This window comes from Seriola lalandi, unplaced genomic scaffold (genome assembly GCF_002814215.2).
Source record: "Seriola lalandi dorsalis isolate HSWRI2012SDOR001 ecotype SW California unplaced genomic scaffold, Sedor1 jcf7180002054981, whole genome shotgun sequence".
Classification (NCBI taxonomy): domain Eukaryota; kingdom Metazoa; phylum Chordata; class Actinopteri; order Carangiformes; family Carangidae; genus Seriola; species Seriola lalandi.
In genome coordinates this window covers 2,266,082-2,281,148 of record NW_019525661.1, presented here as the reverse complement: position 1 = coordinate 2,281,148, position 15,067 = coordinate 2,266,082, and the positions used below count along the sequence as shown (strand labels likewise).

Here is a 15,067-nt window from a genome sequence, read left to right as displayed (position 1 = left end):
CCAAATAGGCGTACATTTATTTTCATAAACATCTAATCATTAAAGGACTCAGATCAGGATTAGGAGCAGAAAACATGATCAGGACCACTTATGAGCTTGATGATCTTCCATGTAACAGGCGCTCAGAGGCGACTGGTTTTGAAGCTCCTGCCTTTATTGGGTCTCGAGGGCTGTGCCCAATAGGACCAGTCAGAAATCCACAGAGCAGCTTTTAAATTGTAATGTATTATATTTTTAATGTCAGACCAGAAAAAGGTTTATGGGATCTACAAATGCTAATCAAAATAGCAAAGCTTTTATTTTGACAAAACAACACTTCTGCCATGTCTGTCTCTGTGTGACTTGACACTGGCAATGTGTCTTTTTTATAACAATCTGAAAAGATGGAAGTGGTGGTCTTTCCCAGTGGCCCCTGATTCTAAATATGAAATGGTGAACGTGATAGTGGGGCAGAAATAAAATAAATAAAATAGATTAATACTAATGTAAGGATAAGAGGTAGTCAGAGTGTAAGTGAACTGATTTCCTCAAATTTCCTCTTTAATGAGAGCTATGGAAGGTTACGAGGGTGAGTGATCTTTGTGGACCAGAATAGCAGCAGTACTCCCTTTGTGTACCTGGTCAAGGTGACTGTGACTGTTTGCTGGATGGGAGAAGGTGTGTGGGTGGCATATGAGGTAGCAGAGAAGGACAGAGAGCCCCTGGGTGTATTTCACATAAGGTCAGACACGAGGGGCTGGTGCAGAAACAGTCTTACCAGGTCTGACCCAGTTTTTTCAGACATGTGATGTGGGATGACTAGAACATATGGGTGTGTGTGTGTGTTGTTCCATATGTTTGATGGCATTCTTAAGTCTTATAAGGGAATTTATCTCTATGCAGTACACATCAGCAGATACCTAACACCATTTATTTTTAGAGCATTTCCACCCTGGACAGTCTCTGTGTCTGTATAATTATGTGCACAGGAAAATGTGTGTGCATACCTAATTTTAAGTCTGTGTCAGGAGTTAAAGAAAAAAATGAACCCAGATGCAGCCAACACAAGGGAGATGTGAAAAATGTTTAATAAACAGAAGAACTTACAGAACAGGAAGCAGAAACACAGGGAACTTCAACAGAAGCACAGGGGACTTGAACAGATGAACTGACAGACAAAGAGGAGCACAGAGACTAAACAGACACAAGGGACGCAAGGATGATTGAACACAGGTGAAACACATTAGGGTGGGCCAGACAATGTCCGACATGGCAACCGATGACAGTCTGTGTAAGCAGCCTGAGATCAGATATCAATAAATGACAAAGAGCCAATCTTTACTAATGTTGGTCTGTAGGCAGGGAACAAGGCTGTGTGATAATGTGATAACTGTTATTAGCAGATGTGTCAATCACACACCACTTTCCCTAAAACACACTTATGAGAAACAAATAATGATTAATCTGCTTCAGAAGATAAACTTCCTATCTGCTAGTGCTGTTTTGGAATTTGGCATCCCGGGATAGAGCTCAGGGTAGGGTAGCAGTTACAGGAATCCTTTCTGGTGCCAGAAGGTCTCAGGTTCAGTGAGTGCTGAACTGTCCTGAACTACAAACTAAAGTTTATTTATATAAACTTTATTATTTAGGTTCAGCCTCAGCGCTCCAATCACCCAATTTTCTAGCAGGAGCAGTTGGCTTTTTTCTGTGAAAAATCTCTGATAAACTTACTCCCAACTGCTCAACAGCAAACTGACAAGGACTAAGGAAAAGATTAAGTACTGAACAACTGAAAATCAAATACTGTATTCCCAGATGGCACTGTATTTTTACAAAAGTATGACTGTGTTTTTATTGCTGATGTCAATTCTGTCAATGAGCATGCTTGTAACAACCACGGTTGCTGGTGAACATGCATGCGCAACCACATTAAATTGAAAAACAGTTAGCGGTAGACAAATATAGACCGAATTAGGACATATAAATTAAATAATTTTTTTGTTTGTTTGTTTTTTGGATTTGAAATACAACTCTGAGTCTTGCCTAGAGTACTGCAGAGTCCTGGTGACCCACAAAAACAGTAATTTGTGGCTGGTATTTTGTTTTAATTTAATTTCCAGGTTCGGTTCTAAAAAAAGAACATGCTGGTCGGATCATAGGTTTGGATGATAAGTGCATTAAAAAGAAATAAAAAAAAACAACAACTTGATGTAGACTGTAAAAATGTTTTTGCCGTTAAAAACAGTAAACAACTGGAAGCAGGGTTGCCATTATTTTACTGTAAAATTAACGGTACCATGCTGTTGCTGGTATTTACAGTTTGCTACCGTTTTTGTAAATACAGCAAAAAGCTTACTTTTACAGTAAAATACTGATGAAGAATTGGCAGTTTATTTATTTACACTTTTTTCACAGGAGCTATATTTGCAGATTTTCACTGTTAACGGTAGTACATATATAAAACATGCTGCAGTATAAGCTATTGATAAATTACCTGTTAATAAAAAGAACTACATTTATTTCCCAAAACTTTATGAGTTGATAAATTTTTCCTTTGCAGTCTTGCTATAAAACTATATTTTAATACATTGAATAAACACAGTCTTTGAAATTGCAACTTAAAATTTTAAGACAAAGAGTGTGGCTAAGACACTGACAGTGTGTGTGTGAGTGAGAGTGTGAACTGACTTATGTAGAGTCTCACTCAAAGTCCTTAATTTCTTTAGTAGACTGGAGACACAAGGGTTGACTGATGCCATCTTTTTCTGGGTGACCTTCCCCAGACTTTGACCCATCCAGCCTTAATGCCTCTGTCAAGATTTATCCCCATGAATGTCCTGAAAAACAAGAGTGTGTATTCAGGTGGGGAAATAGTACAGTGTACTTTCATGGTGCAGATTAAGTAATAGGTTGTTTCACCTTGATTAGTGTCAGAATAGCTTCCTTAACATGCTCCGGGAAATCAGATGTTTTAGGCAGCTTGTATGTAATATGTGAGACAAAACTCAACAAACACAAGGATAACATGATCAAAGCTGCTGTGAGCACACAGTACCAGCTGAAGGATGTAAGCATCTCACCTTTGAACGAATTCCAGTGTGCATGCAACGTCATCTTGGGACTCAAGATTGAAGCTGTAGTGAGTAGAAAAGACTGCAGCGATTCAGTCGGTCAGTTCAGTCCCGACAGTAAAGTAACGTTATCTAAATAAAATCAGCAGCGTCCTTTGGAGATGAGCACTTAGCAGATGCTAACACAAAGTAAAGTGAAGATGAAACTCACCCTGTAGTTTGGAGGATCAGGATCAGAGTCCAGCTCCTCTCTCTGTCACAAGGTGAAACTGCCAGGGAAAAGGGTGATAGACAGTTAACATTACAGTGTTACCGACGTTTTCAGATCACAACAGAAGGATTTTTTACCACTTAGCAACTGTACAGCTATACATCGAAGTAGCTAACGTTAGCTGAAAGTACTCACTGTTTGCTTGTGTGTGTGTGTGTCAGCTCAGACTCTGATCTCAAATGACTTAAACTTAATTTGAGTCCAATGCTCATTAAATTCACTCTGAATACACTTAATTTTAGCAAAATAATCTTAAACATAAAGATAAGCTTAAAGTAGCTTAAAGACTGACATTACAAGTAAAATAACTCAAATTGTTTGATGGTATTCTACTAGATCAGGCATCACCAAATGGCGGACCGCGGTCCGGGCATGGACCCAGTGATGGTTCTGCCCGGACCCGTGAAAATTATAATTATAATATTAGGCCTAATAAAAAGATAAATCATTCGTGCATGCGCAGCTAATTTAGTTAATACGACAGCGTCAAGGTCACAACGTCATCAATAGCCAAGCCAATCAAATCGATTGTTTACCTTTTCAGCACCAGAGAATAGAGAGAGACAGTGTCCCTAACCCTAACCCCGTGTGAAAAAATCAAGCAAATCGCATTGTCAGCTTCAACAACAACCAGAAAATCTGAACTATTAGCAGAGGATGTACTGGCACAGCTTGATGCAGCTGTTCAAAACGCATTATGCATATCCTTAGCTATTGATGAGTCCACAGATGTAACAGATAATGCCCAGCTTTTGGTGTATGTGAAATTTCTTCACAAAGAGAAGAAAGAGATGTGTGAGGACCTGTTGGGTTTAATACCACTTGAGACACACACAAGAGGAGAGGATATATATGACGGGATAAAGGAGATGCTCACAAAAAGAAAGATTAATTTGAAGCAAGTAGTCTCAGTCACCACAGATGGTGCACCTGCCATGGTTGGTAGAGAGAAGGGGGCTGTGGCACGGATGAAACAAGACAACCCTGATCTCATAGCCTACCACTGTATCATCCATCAGACTGTTCTCTGTGCCATTCTGTTTGAAGAGTTTGCTGAAGTAATGAATACCATGATGAGACTCATCAACTTCCTCAGGGCATCCTCATCCCATCAGCATCGACTGCTGAGAGAATTTCTGAAAGAAATGGAGGCAGATGCAAATAACCTACTACTCCACAACAACGTGAGACGGCTAAGCAAAGGGAATGCACTGGGACGCTTCTGGTCCATCCGAAAGGAAATAGCTGCTTTCTTACAGCAGCTCAAGAGACAAAAAGCAACACAGTTTGCAAACTTTTTGCAAGATAACAACAAGATGGATATGGTGGCTTTTTTGGTGGACATCACAGGACACCTTAATAAACTCAATTTAAAGCTGCAGGGTCAGAAAAATTCTGTCTGTGATTTGATGAAAACTATCCGCTCCTTCCAGATGAAGCTGGACATTTTCAAAGAAGATCTACAAGGAGAGTGTGAGCACTTCCCACAAATGCGGGAACAAATTCAGGGTAAGAGAGACATTTCCCCTTATGGCAGCTTCATAGACAAGCTGATTGGAAACTTCTGTCATCGATTTGACAGCTTTAGCCTTGGACACCAGCTCCTCTTGCTAATCGAGAATCCATTCCTTATCAGAAAAATCAGAGGATTTTCAAAGGAGGTGACACAGACCTTCAAGTGGGCACATCCTGGATCTTTACAGTTAGAGCTCACTGATCTGCAAGCAGATGTTGCTCTGAGAGATAATTTTGAAACAACTGACTCTGCTACTTTCTGGTTACAGATTGTGCCTGAAACCATTTTCCCTGGTCTAACCAAAGTAGCACTACACACCTTAAACATGTTTGGATCAACTTACAGCTGTGAGACAGCTTTCTCTACGATAAACATTATTAAAACAAAGTACCGTTCCAGGCTTACCAATGAGCATCTCCAAATGAGCATGAGAATGGCATTAACCCCATTTAAGCCAAGATTCAAACTGCTGGCAGGAAAGTTACATGCACATTTCTCTCACTAGGACAGGAAGTTGGAAAGGGAGGAAGGAGAGGAGAGAGGAGAAAGGGAGCTGCTCAAAGCTCTGCACTTTTCTTTTATTCGGTAAATTCTGCCCTGTTCTATTTTACTTGAAATGTAGACATTAAGATTCCTGTGTTATTTTATTTTAAATGTAGTTAATACATGTTTAAAAAAGGGGGTGGGCAGCTCAAAGGTCTTTTGTTTACATTTTTTCTTAAAGATGCACTTTTATTTTATTCAAAAGATTCTGAATGTTTTTACATTACCCTAAGTTCAGGCTGCTCAAAGCTGTGTTTGCACTTTTTATCTATTTTATTCAGAAGAAATTCAGTTACTTGAAATGTAGTAAAGACAACTACAGTAATGTTTTCCATTCAAGTGCCATTCAAGTTCAGACTTATCGAACTGCATTGTCCAATCAAACGTGTCTCACGCTCTGTTTTCCCAAGAAGCATTGCAAAAAATACTGTGAATTACTGTTTTAATACTGTTTCATGACAGAAATTTACAGTAATATACTGCATTTAAAGATAACAGGATTGTACTGTTGAAATTTACCCGTAAATTTACAGGAATTTGTTACAGTGTACTGACTTTAATCAGATGTTGGTCAGACAGTTATTGTCATGTGCATCAGGAATGGGCAGGAAGAGGAGTTCAGGGATCTGACGATGGCCTTCAGTGAATGAGGCGACAAGAACTGCATCCTTCTGAACACCTACAAGACCAAGAAAATAGTCATGAATTACGGAAGTTTAGGCCCACCCTTGAGCAGGTCAACATTAGAGGGAAGGACATTGAGGTGGTGCACACTTAAATAAATAGCACCTGAACAGTAAACTGAATTGGTCACTGAACACGGATGCCGTCTACAGGAAGGGACAGAGCCTGATCTTTTTCGTCAGGAGGCTCAGGTCCTTTGACGCCTGCAGTGAAATGATGCACATGTTTTTTCAGTCAGTGGTGGCCAGTGTCCTTTTTTATTCTGCAGTCTGCTGGGGCAGCAGCATGTCTGACATGAACAAAAGGAGACTTGACAAGCTAGTTAAAAAAGCTGGATCTGTGCTCGGCAGGATTCTGGACTCACACAGGACTGTTGAGAGATGCATGTAAGATGCAGCCATCTTGAATAATACCAACCACCCTCTACACAACATTTTGGCAGGACAGAGAAGCAGCTACAGCTTCAGCAAACATATCATCTCACTGCTCTGCAGGACTGAATGAATTTTCTAAAATGCTGAATGATGATGTTTGTGTTTCATTTATCAATTAAAATGAAATTCACTCAATGGAAAAAAAGGTGTTTAGTAAATAGACTGACTTCCAGACGGCTGGAAATTCTTCAAGCCGTTGGCATTGCAACATTGCATTGTCCCTGTTGCCAAGTAAAGTGCTTAATTTCTGCACCGATTGGGTTGTTTCGGTTGGTTGGAGATGTTATTGTATCCCTAACAAGCTCCACAACAGTCATTATTCCCTCAGGATTGGGGGCGGTACCTAAGTGATTGAGTGTCGGGTATGGTTTCCACAACACTGTGACATGGAAAGACAGCAGTCATTTTACAATTCTTTGTGATTTGGTCTTAGTTAGGAGTCCTCTCCACTACTTTAAACTTCTCATAGACTTCAGTACAACTTTTAGTGCTAGGTCGCTTTCTGAATTACTCTTGGTCAATAAATTAGTCCTTAGTACTGACACGGCCCTTATTTATAGGAGTTTCTCCTAAACCTTCAAGTTGCTTTGTGAATACTACCCCAGAGCTCAAAGAAAATTAAATATTGGATATTCAACAGGTGAACACAAATATGTGAAATGTGAAATAAGTATACGTGATTTAAATTAAACAAAATATGCATAATCACCATTGTCCTTTCACACCACCCCCTCACCACCACAATGTTGATATGACATTGCTATTATTGCTGCCCTTTTTTAAAATGATTAATATCTCTACATGGAAACTACAAAATGGTTGAGGTATTGCTAATGGCTGGGAACTACAACTACTTTGTCATTAGAGACGATCATGATCTATAGGTTGTCTCCTTAACTCTACTGACACACAGATAGCCTCACTTTTATAAAAGCTCAGTTTCAGAGCCATGCATAGACATTTTGGGGGGCGGTGCCCAAGCGTAAAATAAGGGCATCCCTCTAATAAATGTCAAATCAAGTTACTTACATATTTATTCATTTCAATATCATACACTTGCAGATGTTTAATACTCAACAGATTCCAAAGGAATTATCAATTTACACAAAGACAATGCTCTCTAGCATTGTCTATTTCTACATTTATCACAAGAAAAGACAACAACAAAGAAAACAATGCTACACTGTGCATTAGGGCATTTTCAAATGTATAGTTTGTTTGCTCATGTGCTTTAAAATAATAATTGAATGTCAACAAATCTTTATACAAAACTGAAAAAAGCTGTTCTGTAAATAAATAAAATTACAAACCAACCAGGCCTATGTCCAGGTGCAAAAATTAGGCTAAGTGTGTTCTGTGTACTCAAATGAAGGGAGCATTATGTTACTATTCGTGAATGAGCAAAATTAATTTTGTGCATGATAATTCAGAGTTAATCTCCCAAAAATACACCAACGGTAGGACATGATGTTTATTTGGCAAAGACTACATGATTGATTTATAACAACTGTAAACCTCAGCAGGCTGTAACTGTCAGTGGCCCAACTTCAGCTACTTTTTCTGAAGCTAAATTTTAATGGGCTATTTGTCACTAAGCAATGCTTTAATAATATTTAAGATAAATAGTAACTCTTCAAGTTCACTAAGCTCTGAGCGCAGTCTCTGTGACGGCAAATAAACTACTTTCATTTCATGTATTGGGACTCATTCAAGAGACCACATGCTCGCTGTTCTACAGATAATAGAAGTCACTTCACCACAGTTCGTCACTGTTCACACCTGGGGATGACCCTCCCCCAGGGACCTCAATGACCAGTCAGTGTTGGTCAGTGTGTGACATGTGACCCCCCAGGGTGTCACCAGACAAAACCAGATATCCTTCTCTGCTCGAATTTTTGAGTTTATAATGGGTGTGTATTGCGTGGAATGTTCAGGGCTAGAGTGGGTGACATCACAACTGTACCACCAGTGGTATGGGTTTAAAAGCCTTGGAGAAGAAGAAGCCCACTCCTCCACTCAGAGAAGTGTTGTGACTTAAAATGGCTTCCCCTTCCCATTCTGTTTCATTTGTAAAAGCACTGTGCGCTTCTTGTAAGAAAAAGACATCTACTTTTTTTATTTTAGCTGTTTCAAAAATAAAAGCTCTTTTTCTTGCCTCTCTAACTCCATTAACATTTAAAACGCCCAGTTTAAAAACATCCATGATAAGTGAGATGTTAAAAAGTAGAGTAAAAACAAATAAATTAAATTAAAATACACATAGCTGCCTTTCCCATCATCGCTCATTTGTTTTTTGCTTTCAGCTTAAGTTCCTTTGATCTAAAAACCTCCTTATTTGTGAGTCCAGCCTCTTATCTCTGACTCATGTGGGCTCTGGCCAAAGAATAAAAAGACTGGAAAATAAAAATAAAAAAAAAAAACTGCTGAAGTTTGGGATGTAGCTACTGTCAGAGACACACTCATCAGTCTCACTGTCATCTGTGTTCAGTTTACTTTTCTTGCCTTCCACAACTTTATTGGTTTTTCCATCACTTGTGTTTTTGTTTTTCCCCTGCCTTTTGTTGCTATCTTTGGTTTCATAAACCTTACTGTTTCCTCCTCCACCTGCTCACTCCACAACACACTTTTTAAATTATTTTATTTCTTTCTTTTTCACTGCTGCCTCCTGCTTTTTTGTCATTCATTTGTTCACACACACCACTTTAATTCCTTTCTTTGTCCCTTTTCTTTGGCTTCCCCACACTCTCTCACATCATTCACATATACACCCAGTGTATTTACAGTACTCACCCCGTGCACTGGGTTGGACACAGTAGTGGTTCTTCGCATTAATGCCCACAGAGCGGCAATCGGCACATAAGATGAGGCGACCGACCCCACAGCAGTGCTCCTTGTCCGGAAAGCTCTCTATTGAGAAACTCATCGGTTATGAAGGGGCGGGAGATGTGAAAGCGGTAGCACTATACAAAACTTTCGTTCAATCTGAGTGACTCAGTTCACCTTATCCGTCTGTTCCAGGAAAATGACCACGGAGCTGTTAATCTGAGCAGCCGATTTAACACTGCTGGGCCCGACCTTTTCCCCCACAGCCAGGCTGATGTCATCAAAGCTGCAGGGGAGCCACGCCACCGGTGAAACGCCGTTAAGGGGGAAAGATGAAAGACAAAAAAACACCAAAAAAAGCACCAAATTTAAACCAAATGAACTGTGATGAATAAACTATGTGAAAATAAAACCCATTTAAAGACGTTCAAAAGAATGACCAAAATAATGAAGCTCAATTAACACACCAGATGCTGATTACATAAGGAACTATGACTAGTGTCAATGAGAGGAGTTGTGTTGGCAGCTACAACAGTTAGCTTTCAGTTTGCCTGTTAACCAGATTAATTAACTAGCACCAGCTAACTGCTGTTGTTAGCTAACGGGTAGCTATGCTTTTGGGCAGGAAAATTAAATGCAAAACAGTTAACTAACTTCACTGTAAATGACCGTGCATTTATTGTCGAAGTCCCGGGGTCTGACTCTGTCTCCTCTGCTCCTTTCGTGTAGTTTTATCCACAAAGTGTGTAATAAAGTGAGCGAAGCAATATCACGCAAGTTTTTAGTGTACTACCTGGTAAAAAACAGCAAAAGCTGCGGCGAAACGCATTCACTGCAAGACTATGCATATGGGTCCGTGTACCTTCCGTTCATTCTATTTCCGATTTTGAAACGCAAATCAAAAAACAAATTTAGGGCCATTTTTTCTATTTCCATTTCTGAATCAAAAATCGGACAACCAATTTAATGAACCTTTTTTAAAAAACTATTGCATTTTCTGACCCAAAATTTAGTTTTTGGGGAAAGGCCTTGAATTTCTGTATTTCAATTTTCAATTTTTACGCTTTTCAGTCTGTAACCGGGAAATAAAATAATTGGCGGATTGATCCACCTTGCAGGAAGCGCAGGAAGCAGTGCGGTAGCCTAGCTTAACTAATTTCAGCGTGGTGTAGGTCTGCAAACAACCTGTATTTTGTCGGTGCGGTAACAATTCATCGTGCACAATGGACTCGAGTTATATCCTTTTTAAAGGAAACAAAAGGCTAACGCTTAAGGAGGACGACATGATTGGAGATAAAATCGCCAGAATATTCCAGGTAGGTAACATTTTTTTCGTTTGCTTGGAGAACATGCTAACGATGCTATGCGTAGCACACGGCTAGCCGACTCATTAAGGCTCCTCAATGTAAGATAATTGAAATTTAAAAACTATAAGCCTATTTACAAAATAATGTGCTGTGTGTGTGTGTGTGTGAGAGAGAGAGAGCTTGTGTGTGTGTGTGTGTGTGTGTGTGTGAGAGAGAGAGCTTGTGTGTGGTGTGTGTGTGAGAGAGAGAGAGAGCTTGTGTATGTGTGTGTGTGTGTGAGAGAGAGAGAGAGCGTGTGTGTGAGTGAGAGAGCGTGTGTGTGAGTGAGAGAGCTTGTGTGTGTGTGTGTGAGAGAGAGAGAGCTTGTGTGTGTCTGTGTGAGAGAGAGAGCTTGTGTGTGTGTGTGAGAGAGAGAGCGTGTGTGTGAGTGAGAGAGCTTGTGTGTGTGTGTGTGTGAGAGAGAGAGCTTGTGTGTGTGTGTGTGAGAGAGAGAGTGAGTGAGTGAGAGAGAGAGCCTGTGTGTGTGTGTGTGTGTGTATGAGAGAGAGAGAGCTTGTGTGTGTGTGTGTGTGTGTGAGTGAGAGAGAGAGTGAGTGAGTGAGAGAGAGAGCCTGTGTGTGTGTGTATGAGAGAGAGAGAGCTGGGGGGGAGGTATAGAATATTATAATAATTGAATTGCAAGAAATAAATAGAAATAAATGTTTGGTAGGTTGCACATATCTGTTCTATCTCATTTAGCTGATGCTTTTCTTTCAAAGGTATATGCTCCTAGCCTGTATATAACTGATGATGACAATGTGGCGATATTCCCGGGATCGGCTGGACATTTCAGCTGCTTGGACCTAAGACCTCGTGGCCACTATGAGGTTCATGGGGATGATATTGGTCTGCCAGTTGCTGAGCAGACTCATCCATTGTCAGGCCAGAACCGTTTCCAGTTCCACCGTACAGCACAGCCCACTGCTGCTCTAGGGTCACCTGCTCAGGCCGTAGCTCCCACACCCCCCCGAGCAAGCATGAGTAACACCTTCCAAAGGTACCCCCTGTCTCATTTGTTCACAGCCCCTACAACTGACTAGCAAGCTACATATGAATAAATCAACATAATTGTATTTGTTTTCGTAATTCATAAGATCCTTTGTAACCAAGATATTTAAAAACTTGAATCAATTGTAATTGGATCAATTGTAATGTAGACTGTGTGTTTGAGATGGAATTAATTGATTTGACTTGATGTAAACCACTCCCACAACAATCTTCCTAGGTCTGTTTTCATTGCTGAGCTCAGCCAGGGGAAACTTAAGCCTGCTCGTATGGTTGTACTCAGACTGTTTGAGTTTGAAGCCACAACCACAGGTATCCTTGCAAAAATACACGATGCCCTGCATAGTGATGACCCTCTCATCCTGACTGATGCCCAGGGAAATGAAATTGTGGACTCCGAAGGGACAAGAGGTACTTAAAAATTAATGATTACATAATAATAAATAGAAAATGCTTTGTTTGATCAACTATATGCCCCATCTACTTCAATACTGTGACTCTTTTTTGACCCACAAAGTATTCTGTTTAGCTGCAAATGTGTTTACATTATACCTGTTAAATGATTTGTCTTCCTCTCTTGCTAGGCTCCAAGTATTGGAAGCAAAATGCAAAGAAGTTTCTTGCTGTCCCAGAGAACATCTTCCATGAGTTCCAGCAAGGAACAAAGGGAAAGAAACTGAGGTAAACATTTTAGTTACTGCCTATTAATATTTGTTTTTCATTTTGTTTTTAAGAACATCTCTCTTAGAAAAAAGGTTATCTGAACAGAACTGGTGAATATTGTATGATTTTTTGTTGTTGTTGTTTTTGTCCCTCCTTGTAGTCATAAAGATATGGACTCCACAAGTCTTCAGGAGGTCCATGACAAAATAGAAGAAGTGATCTTGGCTGCTCAAGGACTGAGTGAAGTCACCACAGTCATCAAGGACCTGTCAACACATGCCAGCAACACCACGGGCGCCATGCTGGTTCTGACCCACACCATGATAACACACGTGAAGGATGCCTTTGGTTGTATTGTGTGCAAAGGTCTGTAACATAATTTGTTGTATGATCTATATTAAAGTCTACCTTAAATAGGATCAAATTGAATGTCTAAGTGAATCAAGCATTAATTCGCTTCTGCATGTTAAAGTTAAACTGTCCCTTGCCAAGCTTTTAAACATATATAATATATAGGTAAAGAGAAGATAATATATTGAACTCTAATCTTGCATGTGTCTTGTCCTTTTTATTTTCTTCATCAAACAGGGCTAATGGAAGAACCTGTGATGGCCGTATGCTGCAAAAGCTTTGTCAACTGCAAAAACTGCGTTGACCAGTGTATGCTGACATCCGACCAGTGCCTCAAATGCAGGGCAGATGAGTTCTCTGTCAATGCACACAGGCTGATCAGTCTGGACAATGTTCTCTCCATACTGGGTGGTGTAATTAAGATGTGAATGTATCACGTTCTGTGATTTAAGCTTGATTGCCTCTGTTACAGTACATCTGGCTAATTGCCTTGTTCAAAGTCAGTTGGAATTTTGCACTTGTTCAGCGGCTGTAGAGGATACAGAATATTTTATTTTTATATATTTTTTGTATTTCATGTTGCACTTTAGAAAAAATATGTTTACTGGGTTGGGAACATAGTGTAATGTTGCTATATAGCAAGTGTTCGATTTTAGTTGCAATTAACCTCTTAAGCCCTAGAGACCCCGTATATGGGTCCTGTTAGGGTTAATCTGTAAAATTACATTAGTCATCATAATATTCAAAAGCCAATGCAAAGATGAATAACCATGAATGCTCATCATCTTTGCTTTGACCCTTTTACAGACTATCATTTCAAGACATTTTTTCAGAGAAGTAAAATTTCACTAGAAGCCATAAAATTTCACCAAAAGATGTTAAATTTCACACACTTAAAACATTTTTTTTTTTACAATGTCGCAAATTTCTTGAATGTCTTGTAATGTTAGCCTGTAAAAGAGTCAATGCATCTTTGCATTGACTTTTGAATATTGTGATGACAAATGTAATTTTCCGGATTAACCTTAACAGGACCCATTTTCTAGAGGTTAAAGGAAAGTAACAAAATATTCAGTATATCTAGAACCAACTTGTCTTTATTTGACATTTTCATGCATATTGTTGCGTAATGTTTATCAGATAGAGCAATGCATCCTGAAAAGGTACAAAGTTATAGTTTACCACGTTGTCTAATAAAACTGAAATATCAGGGTACTCCTCAGCAAAACATTGTTCTGCTGATATTTTGTCGTCCTCAGTTGAGAAGGGGTCCGTTCCAAAGCAGGAGACTCTTGTCAGTGAAGAGCCAACATCCTGCTGGTACATGTCTGCTGCTTGGGAGGCATGGGGCAACAAGTCCTCTCCTAGTTTTTTTGGACATCCTCCTTCTGCGATTGGATTGAAACGATTGGGTGTTCCTTTGCCTGTGAAGCAAAGCATAGGTCACAAAATATCAGCTACTGTTTGAATTCACTGTCAACTTTACAATAAAGAAAAAGTTCACAAAAAAGGACTGGATTGTGTGATACATGTTTTTTTATGTAACTTACCTGGGATTCTGTGTGCATTCCATGCAAGTACAGCTCTTGTTATGCCAATCTTGACCCTGTCTGATGAATCAACATAAGCCATGACATGTAGGCCTAGTCTACATGAAATATAAAATATAAAACAGAGGTGGGTAGAGTAGCCAAAAATTGTACTCAAGTAAGATTATTGTTACTTCAGAATAATATGACTCAATTAGAAGTAAAAAGTAGTCATCAAATACTTGAGTAAGAGTAAAAACGTACTTGGTGAAAAAACTACTCAAGTACTGAGTAACTGTTGAGAAATGTTTGATTTATTTGTGAAGACATTTAATGAGACAAAAATACAAAATTATAATCTTCAGGAAAATTCAAGTACTTTCAATCAATAAAATAATAGAATAAATAAAAATGAAAAATAAATTAAATATTTACAAAATAAATTACAGCACAAGAACCACAAATTTCCAAATTTGATTGGTGAAACACAGTCACAGGGTAGAGCCTTTGATGGAAGTCCCTCTCTCTGACAAACTAAAACAGAATAAATAATAGTGATGCATAGAATACTGAATGGGTAAAAAAGAAAAATAACTAGCTCAGTGTAGCCTAATGTAGTACAGTAAGAGTACATTCTTCTTCACAAATATACTCAAGTATGGAGATGATGTAAAACTACTCCAAAGTACAATTTATTCAAAAACCTAATCAAGTAAATGTAACAGAGTATATGTAACTCGTTACTACCCACCTCTGTAAATCGAAGAAAACCAAAGAACTTACCTGATTTATTGCCCTGCTGATAGCAACCTCTAATTTTGTGTCGGATACATGTCCCCTCCTGGAAATGTT

The 15,067-nt window shown here is 39.2% G+C and overlaps 1 protein-coding gene across 1 annotated transcript; it reads left to right on the top strand.

Moving 5' to 3' along the window:
- The first annotated feature begins 10,374 nt into the window (after window positions 1–10,374).
- Window positions 10,375–14,096, top strand: LOC111648394 (uncharacterized). The gene is made up of 6 exons (XM_087171794.1): window positions 10,375–10,637; window positions 11,387–11,664; window positions 11,893–12,083; window positions 12,257–12,353; window positions 12,496–12,701; window positions 12,924–14,096. The coding sequence occupies exons 1-6, from the start codon at window positions 10,545–10,547 to the stop codon at window positions 13,112–13,114; spliced, it is 1,056 nt and encodes a 351-aa protein (XP_087027920.1). The 5' UTR covers window positions 10,375–10,544; the 3' UTR covers window positions 13,115–14,096.
- The last annotated feature ends 971 nt before the right edge of the window (window positions 14,097–15,067 follow it).

Coding starts and splice junctions, on each gene's coding strand:
- LOC111648394 (XM_087171794.1), top strand. CDS start 10,545: ATGGACTCGAGTTATATCCTTTTTAAAGGAAACAAAAGGCTAACGCTT. Junction 10,638..11,386: donor AAATCGCCAGAATATTCCAG/GTAGGTAACATT, acceptor TTTCTTTCAAAG/GTATATGCTCCTAGCCTGTA. Junction 12,702..12,923: donor TGGTTGTATTGTGTGCAAAG/GTCTGTAACATA, acceptor TTCATCAAACAG/GGCTAATGGAAGAACCTGTG.